Source organism: Grampus griseus, assembly GCF_964374135.1.
Source record: "Grampus griseus genome assembly, chromosome: 13".
NCBI classification, from domain to species: Eukaryota; Metazoa; Chordata; class Mammalia; order Artiodactyla; family Delphinidae; genus Grampus; species Grampus griseus.
Window position 1 is genome coordinate 10,047,873 of NC_139007.1, and position 16,027 is coordinate 10,063,899.

At 43.6% G+C, this 16,027-nt stretch overlaps 1 protein-coding gene across 2 annotated transcripts in view; it reads right to left on the reverse strand.

Annotated features, from left to right (window-relative positions):
* Nucleotides 1–5,723: 5,723 nt before the first annotated feature.
* SLC17A5 (solute carrier family 17 member 5) overlaps nt 5,724–16,027 on the reverse strand; it is a 59,113-nt gene continuing 48,809 nt past the window's right edge. The window contains exons 10-11 of one of the 2 annotated variants that reach the window (XM_082669369.1): nt 10,467–10,557; nt 5,724–7,098 (exon numbers count right to left, since the gene is read on the reverse strand). In XM_082669369.1, the coding sequence (XP_082525495.1) occupies nt 6,961–7,098; nt 10,467–10,557 (229 nt within the window). In that variant the 3' untranslated portion in view covers nt 5,724–6,960. The remainder of the gene's footprint in view (nt 7,099–10,466; nt 10,558–16,027) is intronic. The other variant, XM_082669370.1, reaches the window with a different exon arrangement.

Below are 16,027 nucleotides of genomic sequence, written 5' to 3' on the forward strand. Positions count from 1 at the left end.
CAGGGAATTCCTATAAATGTTGTTATTTAGCACATAATAATTCTAGGTACCACTACATCCAATTCTGAACATGTCTTTGCTATTTCCTCGTCTGCTTTAGCTTTTGTTCCGTTGACAGCCTCAGATAGTCCTGGTTCCATTCCATCCCTTCCACCCTCTTCCTGTTCTTTCCAGCATCCTCAGGGTCATAGCGGAAGGATGGGGACTCAGAAGACTTAACAGCACTGTGCACCCCATGCCTGCCTGCACCTCTGCCAGTCTAAACCTGGTGAAGGAAATCAGCCTATTGGGCTCCATTTTACTTGTAAGTTAAAAAGAAAGGGCCGAAAGAGGGACTGGTGGCTGAGGAAGCCTCCTGGAAAGGACAGAAGAGCCAGGCACACCGACAGTGACTCTGCACTATCGTTCCTGCTATCAGCAAAGACGCGTGATGGTTAGAGCCTGCCATCTGTGAGGGGACCCTGTCAGAGGCCAGCAGTGAGGAAGATGTGGAAGGGGAAGTACGGAAAACACAGGCGGAGGCTTCTGGACTTGTTTTTCTCCTACATTCTGAACTTTCACTTCCCAGTGGGAACTGAGATCCTTGCCCCCCAAATCCTTGCTTCCCATCCCATGATTTGAACTAACAAAGTCCATGCACCAAGAATGGAATGTCTACAGCTCTCCTAGAGGGAGTTTATTTTTCAGGAACAGCACAGAGCGGGAGGGTTGGTCTTTTGCCCCACCCCATAGTGTCCTAAATTGTTGAAAATTTCAAACCAGTACAGTAATAGAAATAATGAGTTAAAGTTTTTTCCATAGAAGCAACTGAATCGTACTGGCATGCTTAGGTTTACAGAAAACGTTAAAAAGATTCACAGTACTATCGAATAAACATAGAATAAATATTCCCTAATATCATACATGGAGCTAAGCTAGTGATACAACAAATTCCCAACCAATGTCATAGTTTGAGTCAGTGGGTTTATTTGGTTGAAGTTGGCACTGGGAACCAAGATTGCTGGCGGGGTCCCTGGAAGGGCCGAAGACCACTCCTTTAACAGAGCGTGTATCTCTCATCCCAGCTTTAACTAGGTCTTGTTGCCTGCACATTCAGGGGTATTTATGAGTATGTAGTGAGGTAATCTATGTGACAGTGGTATAGACATGCTGTCACCTACCATATGCTTCTCTGTAGCTGATGATGATACAAAAGGGACCCCTGTGAATGCCCCAGGATAAACTTCCTGCCACTGATGACAGAACAAATCAAAGCACAGCAGACACCTGAAGTAGCTTCTTGGTGCGAAAAAAAAAAGCTGCATTATCATACATATTGTGTAGGTAATTTATACAATATACCCATTGGAATTTCCTCTGACAGCATCCCAATACTTCATGTAAAACAGTTCTTGAGCGTTAAAAGAAACAGACTATATATCCTAGCCCGATCACTTTCAATCCCAACCAAACTTCTGTGGGAAGCTCAAGTTTCAGGCTGTGGAGTGAGTGCGAAGTTGTGAAATGCTCAAAACGAGGGGCTATTTGTGGCTGTAATGCAAGATGAGGCCAGCATGCACACTTGATCCCCGAGAGGCGGCGTCTGTCGGAAGGGCTAGCATATTTCAGTGGTTTCTGCTGAGGAGAGCACGCCAGGAAGAAAACTTAATACGGCTAGGCTGGAAGGGGGATCGCTGTGTCCCAGGTGCAGCCTATCATAGCAGGAAGGCTGTGTGAGGGAAACAGGTTGCTTAAATACTTTTCCAGCTCAGTTGTACAATCAGGGCTTCTCACTTAGAAGCACAGGACTGGCAGTGCCGGGCCGTCAAAGTTTCCTCCTTCCCAACATCAAGATAAAGTGAAAGCAAGCAGGCACTCGGAAAATTACTGGTGTTCTTCCTCATCAAGCCGCATGGCAGAAAATTGGTCACATTTCATTTGGGTTCAGTATTTCCTGTACTCAAAGCTATCCATAGCAGAGCCCCTAGAAAGTAGTTTCTTCTTAAAATAATTTTTTTAAATTAATTTATTTTTTATTTTATTTATTTTTTGGGCTGCATTGGGTCTTCGTTGCTGCACGCAGGCTTTCGCTAGTTGTAGCAAGCGGGGACTACTTTTTTTTTTTTTTTTCCGCTGTACGCGGGCCTCTCACTGTTGTGGCCTCTCCCGTTGCGGAGCACAGGCTCCGGACGCACAGGCTCAGCAGCCATGGCTCACGGGCCCAGCCGCTCTGCGGCGTGTGGGATCTTCCCGGACCGGGGCACGAACCCGTGTCCCCTGCATCGGCAGGCGGACTCTCAACCACTGTGCCACCAGGGAAGCCCAGGGACTACTCTTCATCGCAGTGCGTGGGCTTCTTATTGCGGTGGCTTCTCTTGCTGCAGAGCACGGGCTCTAGGCACATGGGCTTCAGTAGTTGTGGCACGTGGGCTCAGTAGTTGCAGCATGCAGGTTCAGTAGTTGTGGCTCGTGGGCTCTAGAGTGCAGGCTCAGTAGCTGTGGCGCACGGGCTTAGTTGCTCCGTGGCATGTGGGATCTTCCCGGACCAGGGCTCGAACCCGTGTCCCCTGCAAAGGCAGGCGGATTCTTGACCACTGCGCCACCAGGGAAGTCCCGAGAGTAGTTTCTATATGGCTCTCTTAAAGCACAAACTTTTATAACTGGCTTTTCTGCTTATGGTCGCTCTAAGAGGCAGAGGCATCTGAAAAGGCTATGTGAGCCACCTCAGTTTGCATTTCTATGAGAAAGATAATTTATTCTTTAAAACTGAAATTAGACATTCACCCCATATCTAGTCATCTGAGGCAGTGACATGCTTTTCCTGAGAGGAAGAGGAACCAGACCATTTCCTGCAATGTTCTTCCTGCCTTCAAATCTAAATACTCTATCAATATTTTTCTACTGGGTGAATTTTATTTTGAGCAGTGATAAACTACCCCCAAGGAAATTATTTACTTTGCAATAGGGTCTAAATTCAAACATCTCTATTTCTGATTCCTTGAACATGAAACAAAGGCTGAAGTAAGAAGGACATTAAAATAGTTAATCCAAACTGCAGACTCCAGCATTTGCCTCTGTTTCTTTCATAACTCTGGTTCCCAGGGTCAGTTGGCATGCTCATTCCCCCTGGATTTGATTGTTAGGTGGATAATGACATTCTACAAGGCAGGTTTCAAAGGCTGGACCCTGTGAAGGAAGGTGTTCAATAAATCAGAGTGTGAGCTCCATGGGAAAAGGGGTTTTTTTTTTTTCACGCTGTATCCCAGGTACAAGAACCAAGCCTGGCCCCTGATGAATGTGCGGTAGATATTTGTTGCATAACTGAGAGGGGAAGTACTTTGCCTATATTGGACTGAGCTATTCTCAAACACTTTCAGAACCATTTACCAATAACCGCCACTCATAACTTACTGTGAGGTGAGCATATCATTAATACGTTAAAAGGTGTTGCACATTTAAACGACTTTTTTGAGAAGAAAACAACCTATTGAAAAAAACAATATATGAGATTTTAAAAATTCCATTCATTTAACAAAGGGTTATTTACTAAATATTTGTTAAGCAACTAAAATGTTAAGACAACACATATTGTTATGAGGAAGATCATGCTGAGATTAATCAAATGGACATCACCCTCAGGATGCTTGTGGTGTGGGACTTCCCTGGTGGCGCAGTGGTTAAGAATCCAGCTGCCGATGCAGGGGACACGGGTTCGATCCCTGGTCCGGGAAGATCCCACACGCCACGGAGCAACTAAGCCAGTGAGCCACAACTACTGAGCCCGTGAGCCACAGCTACTGAAGCCCGCGCACCTAGAGCCCGTGCTCCGCAACAAGAGAAGCCACCGCAATGAGGAGCCTGTGCACTGCAATGAAGAGCAGCCCCCGCTCGCTGCAACTAGAGAAAGCCCATGTGCAGCAACGAAGACCCAACACAGCCAAAAATAAATAAATAAAATTGATTCTTTAAAAAAAAAGATGCTTGTGGTGACTCTAACAGGGAGACAAACACAGACATGTGTTCCTGTGTATTGTACAGAGAATGCTGGGGAGGACCCGGGAGATCCGGGAGGCTGACAGTTCCAGGGAGACTTCCAGGAGGAAGAGGACTGTGTCAAACACATATCTGTGTATCCTTACAGCCGAGCAAAGAGTAGATATTCATGTTTGTTGAATGAATGAATGATCCTTTCTCCATCACTGAGCCTGAGTCCTCAAGTTTAAAACAAAGCAAAAAACTCAAAATTAATAAATAATATGGTGTTTCAGTGGATCAAAGAAAGAGACCACATCTAGATCACAGAGGGTAGAAGAAATCGAGGGTCCTGAAGCAGATGGGGATGAAGCGCAAACTTCCAGGCTCAGGGAAGGACGTTCGTAAAGCTATGGAGGGGGAGGGGAAAATGGAGAGTGCGGGAAGTCCCCGGATGTAGCTGAAACAGGTGTGGGAGATGAGGATGGAGCGGACCGAGCCTAGGAGTGAGCAGGGCAGGCTGCTGGGCTAAGGGATTGATTCCCGGGTGGGCAAAGGGAGGTGCGGGGAGCGGGTTCACCTCGGGGGAGCATCCTGATCCGGGAGAGGGGATGCATTGTACTTGGACCAATGACCCAGCACAGGTGGGAAGCTGGACAGAAGAGGCAGTGAGACCAGAAGAGGCAGTGAGACCACTTAACTTTTCCATTCCAGGTGGAAACAAGAGCCGCAAAGATCTTATTTAGGAGATGGCCAGAGGGATTTTTTTTTTTTTTTTTAAATCCGGAGACTTTAACGAACTGGAATGGAAAAGACAGATGGTTAATTATACACAGGGTCGAGGGTGAGGTGGGAGATGCAGGAAGAGGAAGGATAAAAAATGACTCCAAGCCCGAGCCTCAGTGACAGGAGTAAGGAGAGTGGCAGGAACAGCTGGTTTCATTGGGGGTGAGGCGTGAGGGTGAGAGCGTGAGGCTGGATTTAAACCTCTCAGGTGCAGTGAAGACAGCTCGCTGGGCATGTCCGTCGTGCAGTGCAAAGCCTGGGGGTGATCACACAGTAGTAGCTTGAGCAGCAGGTGTCTCGTTTTTTTAAATGATGTTTTTATTTGAATAGGTTATACTGTCACATTTGGCAAGGTGAAAATGAATTCCCCGTCCCAGCCCTGGTTGCCTATTTTTTCTCTCTAGAAGGAACCACTGTTTCCAGTTTCTTGAGGATCATTCTAGAAATATTACATACGTATGTTTTGTGTGTGCGTGCCGCGCTGTGCGGCTTGTGGGATCTTAGTTCCCCAGCCGGGGACTGAACCCGGGCCATGGAAGTGAAAGCCCCGAGTCCTAACCCCTGGGCCACCAGGGGATGTGTGTGTTTTCATGCCCCCAGGAGGGTTAGGTATTTTTGTTTTTTTAAAGGCTAGAAGGCTTGTATGTCTTTGAGACAGAAGGGAAAGAACAAGAAGAGAGGTGGAGACTGTGCAAGAGGAGTTACTCAAGCAAGGTCTGGAGGAGGTGAGAGGACATAATCAGGGATGCAGGCATATGCTTTAGCAGGAGGAGTTGACCCATTTCAGAGTCAGGAAGGGCAGGCTGATGGCAGTAGAGGTTTCTGATGCTGCATCACTTAGAGGACCTATGTATCCTGGCTGAATGGTGGCAGAGATGTGGGTAGAGGTAGATCAGTGGTTGAGGAGGACGAAAGAGAAGATATAAAATAGCCACTGTGGCTACTAGAAGGTGTCACAGGGCTGTCAGATCCAAAAATAATCAATCCAAAAAGGTTTATTTTGATAATTTATAAAAGAAAAATCACCATAGCAACTTAAAGTTATTTACAGATTTAAAAATAAATTTACAGAAATGTGTACATGTCATATTACATTAAATAGCTTTAGTTAAGATGTTCCAGGTAGTGTTGAACATACACAACAAAACGTAAGTCAAGTTCCAAACCACATAAATGCCCTCGAAGCACGCTCAAAACCCACTGGACGATGGCCCAGGAGAAACTGGCAGAATGAGCTTTCAGAGACCAGCAGTAAAGACGGTCACTCCACTGGTTGCAGGTGCTGCGGAAGTAAGAGTCACCCTAACCTTGAGCTGCGACCAGACACTGACACGTAAGACAGAGGGAAAACATGTGAGAGTGCTTTTTTTAAATTTAATTATCCTGGTGGAGCTCATAGAACACAGGACTTGAAAATTTATACTCTGATCCCACACGAAGGTGGGATGATGCTACTTGTGGCTAATTGGGCATCATACTTTCTTTTGCAGGTTACATGGCAGTCAGTCTTCCAGCGTGCTGGGAAGGGAAGGGTGAGGGGCATGGAAGCCATGGCTGTGGACTGCGCTGTCCCTGCCGGCTCAGGGCTTCAGGCACTCGTTAACAGCCCCAGGGGAATGACACCATCCAAAGCCTTGGCGCTGACCCTGGTCTTGGATGCTGCCTCTGGTAAGTGCTGGGCACTGTCCCTGCAGCCAGAGAGGGAACGCCTGGCAGCGGCCTGGGCACGCTCCCCTCAGTGAAGTTGCCAGGCTGAATGATACAGTGGCTGGCAGCTCCGTGGAGATGCTGAAGTTTGAGAGCTAAGTGTCAGGGAATGTTGATGACAGATAAGTTTCTGAGGAAAGTGTACAAAAAAAGGTGTTTACCAGGACCTGAGAATTACTATCCAGCTTAAGCAAAGGTATAGAGGGGTCCGTTTCTGCTCGTCCCTTTAAGTATGGTCTTGAAAATAAACAGAACTCCCCTCTTTCAGATTGCCTGACTTGCAGCCAGGTATGTGACCCTGAATTGTAAGTTCTAGCAAATGTGTTATTAATCATTAAAAACAGCTAATTTTACGAATCTGGCAACTAGTGACATTTCATGATTACAGGCCTTAAAAATTTAATACAGTACAATTTTTTCTTATATATAGATTGCTTACACATTAAAATATCAAAGGCACTGCTAGGTTACATGATAAACAAAAATACATCGAGACAGGATTATTTATTGGTTCCTTCAGTTTCTGGGTCCACCGTGATCCCTAACAGCCCAGTTTTGTGCTTCGCCTTTGGAGAACAGTGTGAAGGTAATGGCGCCAAATACGTTGACAGCAGCAGCAAGGCAGAAAACAGTCTGCCATTCTCCAACAGTGTTCTGCAGAGAAGGAAAGAAAAAATGCAAATGAAAAAGGATTTTGTTTGTGGTCCGCTTTAAAAAAAGGTGGTGTCACAAGATTGTTTTTATATGGCAGTAGCATTATTCATAAAAACTGGAAACAACCCAAATGTCCATCAACAGTGAGATGGTGGCATGTGTGTTCCACGGACTACTTACAGCAACGACAACGAATGACCCACAACGACATCGATACGCCTCACAAACAAAGAGTGCACACTGAACGATTCCACTGATATACAGCCCATAATCTACGGTGTTAGAAAGGAGAGTGGTTCCTGTTGGTGGGGGTGAAAGAGAAAGGAAGGGCTACCCGGAGGCTTTGTGAGGGAGATAACGTGCTGTTTCTTGATTGGGTGGGCACTGGTCACACAGATGTACTAACTTTCTGAAAATCTGTCCAGCTTGTGTACTTAGGATTTGTGCATTTAAAAAAATGCATGTTACACTTCAATAAAAACGTTTACTAAAAATAAAACATTGGCATGTCCTCAACTCATGTGTTACTAGGAAAGTATTAGTATTATGCCTGCACATCATCTCCCAAGTTCTCAGGTATGGGGTGTCAGGGGCAGATCGAGTAAGGATGAGTTAAGATGGACACAGGTTCAGCCTGGCCTGAAAGATCCTGCAGGGCTCTTGAATGGCACACAACACAGAACATAGATGGGATCTGTCGGTAAGAGATCAACAAGACACAGTGTGTAATCCAGTGGTGTAAAAATATCCAGTAGTTATCTAAACCTCTGGGTCGTGTGACTATCTTTAACAACGTTTTTTTTGGATTTTCACAATTTCAATGTAACCAGAGTTTGCAGCAGTTAGAAAAGAAAAAACCGAGCAGCTGAACTGGCAATGAGGAAGAAAAAGGAAAGGCACCAGCAAGTTGGCATGAAGTCATTTATGTAGGAAAAAAGGAAAAACACGGAGAAAGAAAGGAGTACTCTGTGGTCAAATATACTTTTCTGAGATGAATGTATTCTGGTGGAAAAAAAAATCTTAGAAACCATCTTAAATTTTAGGGACTATTTAGATATGCTTGCTAACAACGTGTTACCATCCTAGAGCAGAAGTCGGTCAGTAATTACTAATTACTAATTACGGTCAGTAATTACTAATTACTAATCATATACCCGAGAGACGGGTTTACCACAGCTTCTTAGGATTCTAAGAAAAAGCTGCTCTGTGTGATCTGCTGGATAAAATAATACCCCAGTGTTACCTGGAGGCAACGGGTGACTTAAAATCAATCAACTGTACCAGAAATCACACAAAGCTCCTGGTTTGTTTTTTAACAAAAACTCCACCAGTTTTTAGAGAATGCTGTTGTGTCTGTAACGGAATTGAACCTCAGACACACTTTGACCTTTACTTCATCATCATTATTATTATTATTTGGCCACACTGCGAAGCTTGTGGGATCTCAGTTCCCCGACCAGGGGCTGAATCTGAGCCATGGCAGTGAAAGCGACAAATCCTAACCACTGGACTGCCAGGGACTCCCTATTTCATTATTTATTTATAATAAATAAATTATAAATTATAAAGTGCGGTAAACTTTAATTGTAAGCAATTACAATTGTACAGGTAAATGTGTTTCTCCTTTTTAAAAATAATGGCCTTTTTAAATAACATGAAACAAATGCTGTAACAATAGATCTGAAATCCAGTTCAGTTCCCACTTTACAAACATTCAAGACTTGAATTCAGGAGTCCAGATCTTCCCAGCAGAAGTGCCAGGACTAGTGATAATGAATGAAATTACTCGTGGTAGTGTGCTGACTTAGGTTCCTGTGTTGCCACAATGCTCCATGAAGATAAGGGTAAACATCTGTGATGGGACATACTGAGCGGTCCCAACATTCCTTTCTGTTAAGTGGGAGAAAATGGTAACAAGGAGGCACTGATTCACTTGAGTAAGGAATTAGAAATGGTAGAGCACCACGTGCAGTGAACACCCCCGTGTCTGAAGTCAGAGTATTCGGTAATAAGACAATTTGTAGGCATATACTGAAATTCTAAGGATTAGATAGTGTTAATTTCATCACAGAGACAAAACAGAGAAAATTAAGTCTCTTTTAGAGGTTAAGTCAGCCTCTTGAAGAACACATTTCATTAGTCCTTTAGATTTTCTTAAGCAGTAGAAAACTGGAGTTGGAAAGGGCCTTTGAGGTCGCTGAATTTGATTTCTTACACAATATAACTCAGTGTCTCTGCTTCAGGCCACACAACCCCGGGCCCGCTGTGTTTCTGGGGCCTCAGTGCCCTGACACAGGCCGGATACCAGCCCTTCCCACACCCTGGCTCACTCCTCCAGGCTCCTTCCCCGCAAACTGGTTGTTCCCTCCTCTGTGTCCACAGCAAGAGCATACATTTTTTCTGCAGCTTTGTCACACTGTACTTTCATTACATATAATCTCTATTTTTTTTTTTTTTTTCGGTACTCGGGCCTCTCACTGTTGTGGCCTCTCCCGTTGCGGAGCACAGGCTCCGGACGCGCAGGCTCAGCAGCCATGGCTCACGGGCCCAGCCGCTCCGCGGCACGTGGGATCTTCCTGGACTGGGGCATGAACCCGTGTCCCCTGCATCGGCAGGCGGACTCTCAACCACTGCGCCACCAGGGAAGTCCTTTTACATATAATATCTAAATAATGAATTTCTCAAGTGTAGAATCTTATAATTTTGCCTTTGAATCCTTAGTATCTGTCACAGTAATAAGCACTCAGGAAATGCCAGTTGAATACATGTTTGACCGTTTCAGGGCTCACTAACTCAAAGGGCAGCCCATGCCACACAGTAACAGCTCTAAACAGAAAACTTGCCTATTGTCTCCTCGTACCTTCTCTCCATCTGGCTTTGTGGAACTACCGAGAATAAGTCACCCTCTTTCAAATCTGTGAAGACACCTATACATCTTCCTAAGTATTCTGCTCTTCTAAACGTTCTGGATTCTTTCAACTGTTCTTATTCATTCTCACCTGATTTCCTGACACTTCCGTGGTTCCATTTCTGGAATAATTCTACATTGCCAATTTTTATTTGTTCAAACCAAAGATACAAGTTATTTATCTGGTATAATATCACAACTTTTAAGTACTTGTGTGGTTTCAGTTACAAGATCTTCATTTAACTTAGTTCCGTTGTTCTGTCTAAAATTGAAAGTGTTCTTTGAAAATATACTTTCCTACCTATTACGGTATTTAGCTTTTTGTTGCTGTAAATAATTGCATAAGAATAGACATTCAGAATTTTATCCTTAATTAAAATATACTCAACTTTGACACAGGTGTGCAGCTTCAAATGAACTGTTTAGAGCTTTTCAGTTTATAGGCAAATTATCTACTTACCTCAGGGGTCAGACTTCTAGCAATGATGGGCCCAATCATTCCAGGTATAGTGGCAAAGGTATTTGTGATGCCCAGGAGGATACCAGCATACCTGCAGAAACATTTTCATAGGGGTTTATAATTGTGTTACACATTTTTTGGGGGGCGGGGGGCACTGTGCAGCTTGTGGGATCTTAATTTGCCAACCAGGGATCGAACCCGTGCCCCCTGCAATGGAAGCGTGGAATCCTAACCACTGGACCGCCAGGGAATTCCCTGCATCACACATTTAAATAGCTTTTGTCCATAGATAGCTAGACCATTCCAAGGCTGTATTCTTGTGAAATTTTATGTCTAAATGAAACGTCTTACTGAAATAGGACTAAATATTTGGGGAGTGAAAAACTTACATTTCAATAGTTCTAACATCATATAGAGAAACACAGCCATTAAAATGATCCCTTTTACAGTGAAATAGAAAAGTGCAGAGATATGATTTTCATACAAGGCTGTATCTAGATAGGAAGCTTCATGTGCCTTAAAATTTTTTAAGTTAAAAAGAGAATTTAGGGCTTCCCTGGTGGCGCAGTGGTTGAGAGTCCGCCTGCCGGTGCAGGGGACACGGGTTCGTGCCCCCGTCCAGGAGGATCCCACATGCCGTGGAGTGGCTGGGCCCGTGAGCCATGGCCACTGGGCCTGCACGTCCGGAGCCTGTGCTCCGCAACGGGAGAGGCTGCAGCGGTGAGAGGCCCGCGTACCGCAAAAAAAAACAAAGAGAATTTATTTCCCGATTACAAAATTTATGTCATTGTTAAAAATTTTTAAAAAATATTACAAAGAAAGTAAAATTACTTATAATCCTTTTATATAGAGATAATCGACATTAATATTTTGGTAAATATCCTAATTTTTGTTTTCTGTATATATTTTTAATATAGAAATGAGATCATACTGAACACACAATTTCACAACTTATTATGTATCTTCTTGTCGCTAAATCCTTGCACACTGTCCCAGAAATAGACAAGTTGGGTTTATATATATTGTAGTGTATGACAAAAATGCATTTTGAACTCTGTCTTTTCAGAATCTTTACTGTCCTCAAAGCTAGTACTTTGTGTTTTAAGAGGTACTCGTTCTCTAATTCAAGTTTGCTAATTCTGACTCCATAGTCTCCCTGAAAACGCGTGTTTTATTCCCCTTTATTATTTCCAGTAGCCAGTGCAACATCTATGCTCATTCAGTATGTGCTGACCACAGAAGTGCGTGTGACCCACAGGTGTTCAGGCCCACGCGTGGTCCTGTGAGGCTGCACTGCAATGACTGCTGAAGCTTGTCCCATGGAGACTAGCACCACTTCTGCGCTTTGGCGCCAAAGGGTCGTACAGTATGCAACATTTCGGATTACATGCTAGGGTCGCTGAACATTATTTTAAGTTGTTGTGTGTATCGATAGTTGTGTGTGTCCATTGAAGAACCTGGGATTTTGTCCTGTAGATGGACCTACATTCTGGAGTTTGTAGACTGAGGCATCATTTAACATGGAGTTATTGTCCCCTGTATTTCCTGCACACTGGTAGTATCTAGACTCGAGATCCTAAAGGGTTCATTAGATTTACGTTTGATATTTTTAGCAAGAAAACGTAACGGTGGTGGTGGAGTTAAAAACTAGTTAAGCACGGACTTCCCTGGTGGCACAGTGGTTGGGAATCCGCCTGCCAATGCAGGGGACATGGGTTCGGGCCCTGGTCCGGGAAGATCCCACATGCCGCAGAGCAACTAAGCCCATGTACCACAACTACTGAGCCTGCGCTCTAGAACCCGCAAGCCACAACTACTGAGCCCGTGAGCCACAACTACTGAAGCCCGTGCGCCTAGAGCCTGTGCTCCGCAACAAGAGAAGCCACCACAATGAGAAGCCCGCGCGCCGCAACGAAGAGTAGCCCCCGCTTGCCACAACTAGAGAAAGCCCGCGTGCAGCGACAGGGACCCAAGGCAGCCAAAAATAAATAAATTTATTAAAAAAAAATTAGTTAAGCAAGTAAATGGCATTTATTAACTTATCACCTAGGTATATTCAAAGTCCAATTAGAGCTTTTAATTGTTTAATGAGATAATCAGTATTATAAAATTGTGGTCCAAATGAAAGAAACTTGATGTTTATTAGACCATATCGTCTTATTGTGGGATAATACTATTTCTATTAGGGTTTAGGATCCTCAGTACCTTGGTTGCAGACTACTTATCTGAAATTCCTCTCCCCATTTTAGACATGGAAAAGTGCCCGCAATGGACTGAATTGTGTCCTCCCCCAATCCATACCTCCAATGTGACTGTATCTGGAGACAGGGCTTTTAGGAATTAATTAAGGTTAAATGAGGTCATAAAGGTAGGGTCTCAACCTAATAGGATTGGTGGCCTGCCAAGAAGAGGAAGAAAGAGAGATCGGGCTCTCTGTCTCTGTGAGCATATATGGAGGAAAGGCCACGCGTGAGGACACAGTGAAAAGGTGACTGTCTGCAAACGAGGAAGAGAGCCTTCACCAGAACCTAACCCTGCTGGCACCCTGACCACGGACTTCTAGCCTCCAGAACTGTGAGAAAATCAATTTCTGTTTTTTAAGCCACTCAGCCACTTGGTGTTTTGTATGGCATCCTGAGTTGATTGACACAGTGCCTAAATAAAATATCCTGCTGAACCGAATTCAGTTATCTATAAACATCACAAATTTTTATGTTGAAAACTCGTGCACACAGGGTACAATAACAAAACCACGTGGCACAGATCTTTTTGGCTTATGCCCTTTAGGGAGCTGATCTTAAATTAACCAACCTTGGCAGAACCTGTCCTTTTTTTTTTTTTTTTAAAACCATTAACACCTTGGCAGTAGGAGGAACCAACTGCAATGTTGCCAGGCCTTTTCAGTGACAGATATTAAGTGCAGATGAATGCTGTGAAATTCTAAATGTCAGCACCAAGAAGCTCATTCAAGTATTTATATTACACTTGGCCAGGAAAGGCCATGAAAGATTGATGAGAGCCTGGAAAAAAGGAACATGTTGTATGGACTCAGTCTGGATTCTGTGCTATTGGAGTCCTAGAATTCTGTGGGATTAATGGTTAAAAATCTATCCAAATCCCTTGAATCTGGGCAACAAAATTATCCATAGAAAATATCTATTTTAGTCCACAGAAGAAAAGGCTTAGAAAAATACCATGTAGACATATATTTATATGCTAAGAGGAATACTGACTGCCTACTGAAAAACCTTATGTCAGGCAGGGTTCTAAGTATTTTATATAATTTATCCCACTTTAATAGTAAAATGAACCCCAACAGGTAGGGATTATTACCTATCTTCATTCGATAGGTAAGAAAGAGAGACTATAAAATGTTACCCAATTTGCCTGATTCCAAATCCCTACTTAATATTGGGATGTTATATCTATAATGCTGGGGCTTGTGGTGAAAAACTAAGCAAGAGAAAACTGATCTTTCCTACAGATTGAATTCAGTGATGACTGTTTTCAATAAGGCAGCATTATAGATATATAAAATGTCCATCAACAGATGAATGGATAAAGGAGATGTGGTACACATATATACAATGAAATGTTAATCAGCCATAAAACAGAATGAAATAATGCCATTTGCAGCAACATGGATGGACCCAGAGATTGTCATACTGAGTGAAGTAAGTCAGACACAGAAAAGACAGATATCATATATCGCTTATATGCGGAATCTAAAAAAAAATGGTACAAATGAACTATTTACAAAACAGAAATAGAGTCACAGATGTAGAAAACAAACTTATGGTTACCAGGGGGTAAGGGGAGAGGAGGGATAAATTGGGAGATTGGGACTGACATATACACACTACTATATATAAATAGATAACCAATAAGGACCTACTGTATAGCACAGGGAACTCTACTCAATACTCTGTAATGAACTATATGGGAAAAGAATCTAAAAGAGAGTGGATAGGGAGTTCCCTAGTGGCACAGTGGCTAAGACTCCATGCTCCCAATGCAGGGGGGCCCGGGTTCGATCCCTAGTCAGGGAACTAGAGCCCACATGCATGTCACGACTAAGAGTTCACATGCCACAACTAAGGAGCCTGCCTGCTGCAACTAAGACCCAGTGCAACCAAATAAATAAATAAATATTAAAAAAAATGAGTGGGGCTTCCCTGGTGGCGCAGTGGTTGAGAGTCCGCCTGCCAATGCAGGAGACACGGGTTCATGCCCTGGTCCGGGAAGATCCCACATGCCGCGGAGCGGCTGGGCCCGTGAGCCATGGCCGCTGAGCCTGCGCGTCCGGAGCCTGTGCTCCGCAACGGGAGAGGCCACAACAGTGAGAGGCCTGCGTACCGCAAAAAAAAAAAAAAAAAAAAAAATGAGTGGATATATGTATATGTATAACTGATTCACATGAAACTAACACAACATTGTAAATCAACTATATTCCAATAAAAATAAAAAAAATAAACTATAGTCTCCTTGAGGATAGAATCTGGGTCTGCCTAGGACACATACCACTTTGGACAGTAGATGCTCAGTTAATATCTGTTGAATAGATTTTTTAAAATGTTTTATTTTCCCGCAATTTATCTACTATTCTCAGAGTAAGGGAGGAAAAGTATGAACCAAACCAAATTGTTGATTATGAAGATACTCCTCAAATGTGCAAGAAATACATCCCTCACCCCACCGCCTCGCTTGGATACAGCCAATTCTCATCACAGTTTCCAACCAATTATAATTATAATGCACAAAGGAGAGCCAATGGTTCAAACCATTTTAATAGTAAATACCAGTTATTGCTGTCATCCACCCATCCATTCATTCATTTAACAAACAATTCTTAAGTATGTCACTTATGTCAACCACTGTGGAAGACTCTGGTGTCCAACAATGAATTAAACATAGTTCTTGTTCTCAAGGAGCTCACAGTTTACTTAATGAGAAAGATTATGGGCCAATAATGGAATAAAACCTAGTAGCCCGAAAAATCAAACTACGTTAGCAATTCATACCACGGTTTACAGAAGCACAGAGGCAGGGCCTTAATCAACCCTCTGTGTGGGCGGGGGACATTTGAGGGGACCAGCGGGGGGATGCCTCAGGAAAAGCTTCTTAGAGGAAGTAGTGCTGGAGTTTGGCTGTAAGAGACGAGTGGGTGCAGAGAAAGTACAGGGAGGGGATGAAAACGTGTGAAGTCTCGGCAGCTGTCAAAGTAACAGGACAAGGGCCCACGCGGCACGTCCAGACATGGGAATTGCTGGGCTTGCCCAATTTCCACTCATTTTCAGCCGTTTAGCTTGAGATTTGAACTCTAATGAGGCCTAGAACTGTAGCCTGTTAGTATCTTCCCAAACTTTCTTTCACAGTATTACTTTCTGTTCTAAGTTTAAAGGCAACCACGTGCCCACTGCATTCCTGAAATATTTCTTTGATGCTCAGAAGCTCTACTGTTTTCTGTGATCGTTCATTGGTTTTTAGCTTATTTTTCTAAAACAAACTGTGCACTTGAAACATTTATAATGAGTACCACATTAAGATGTGAAAAAAAAAAT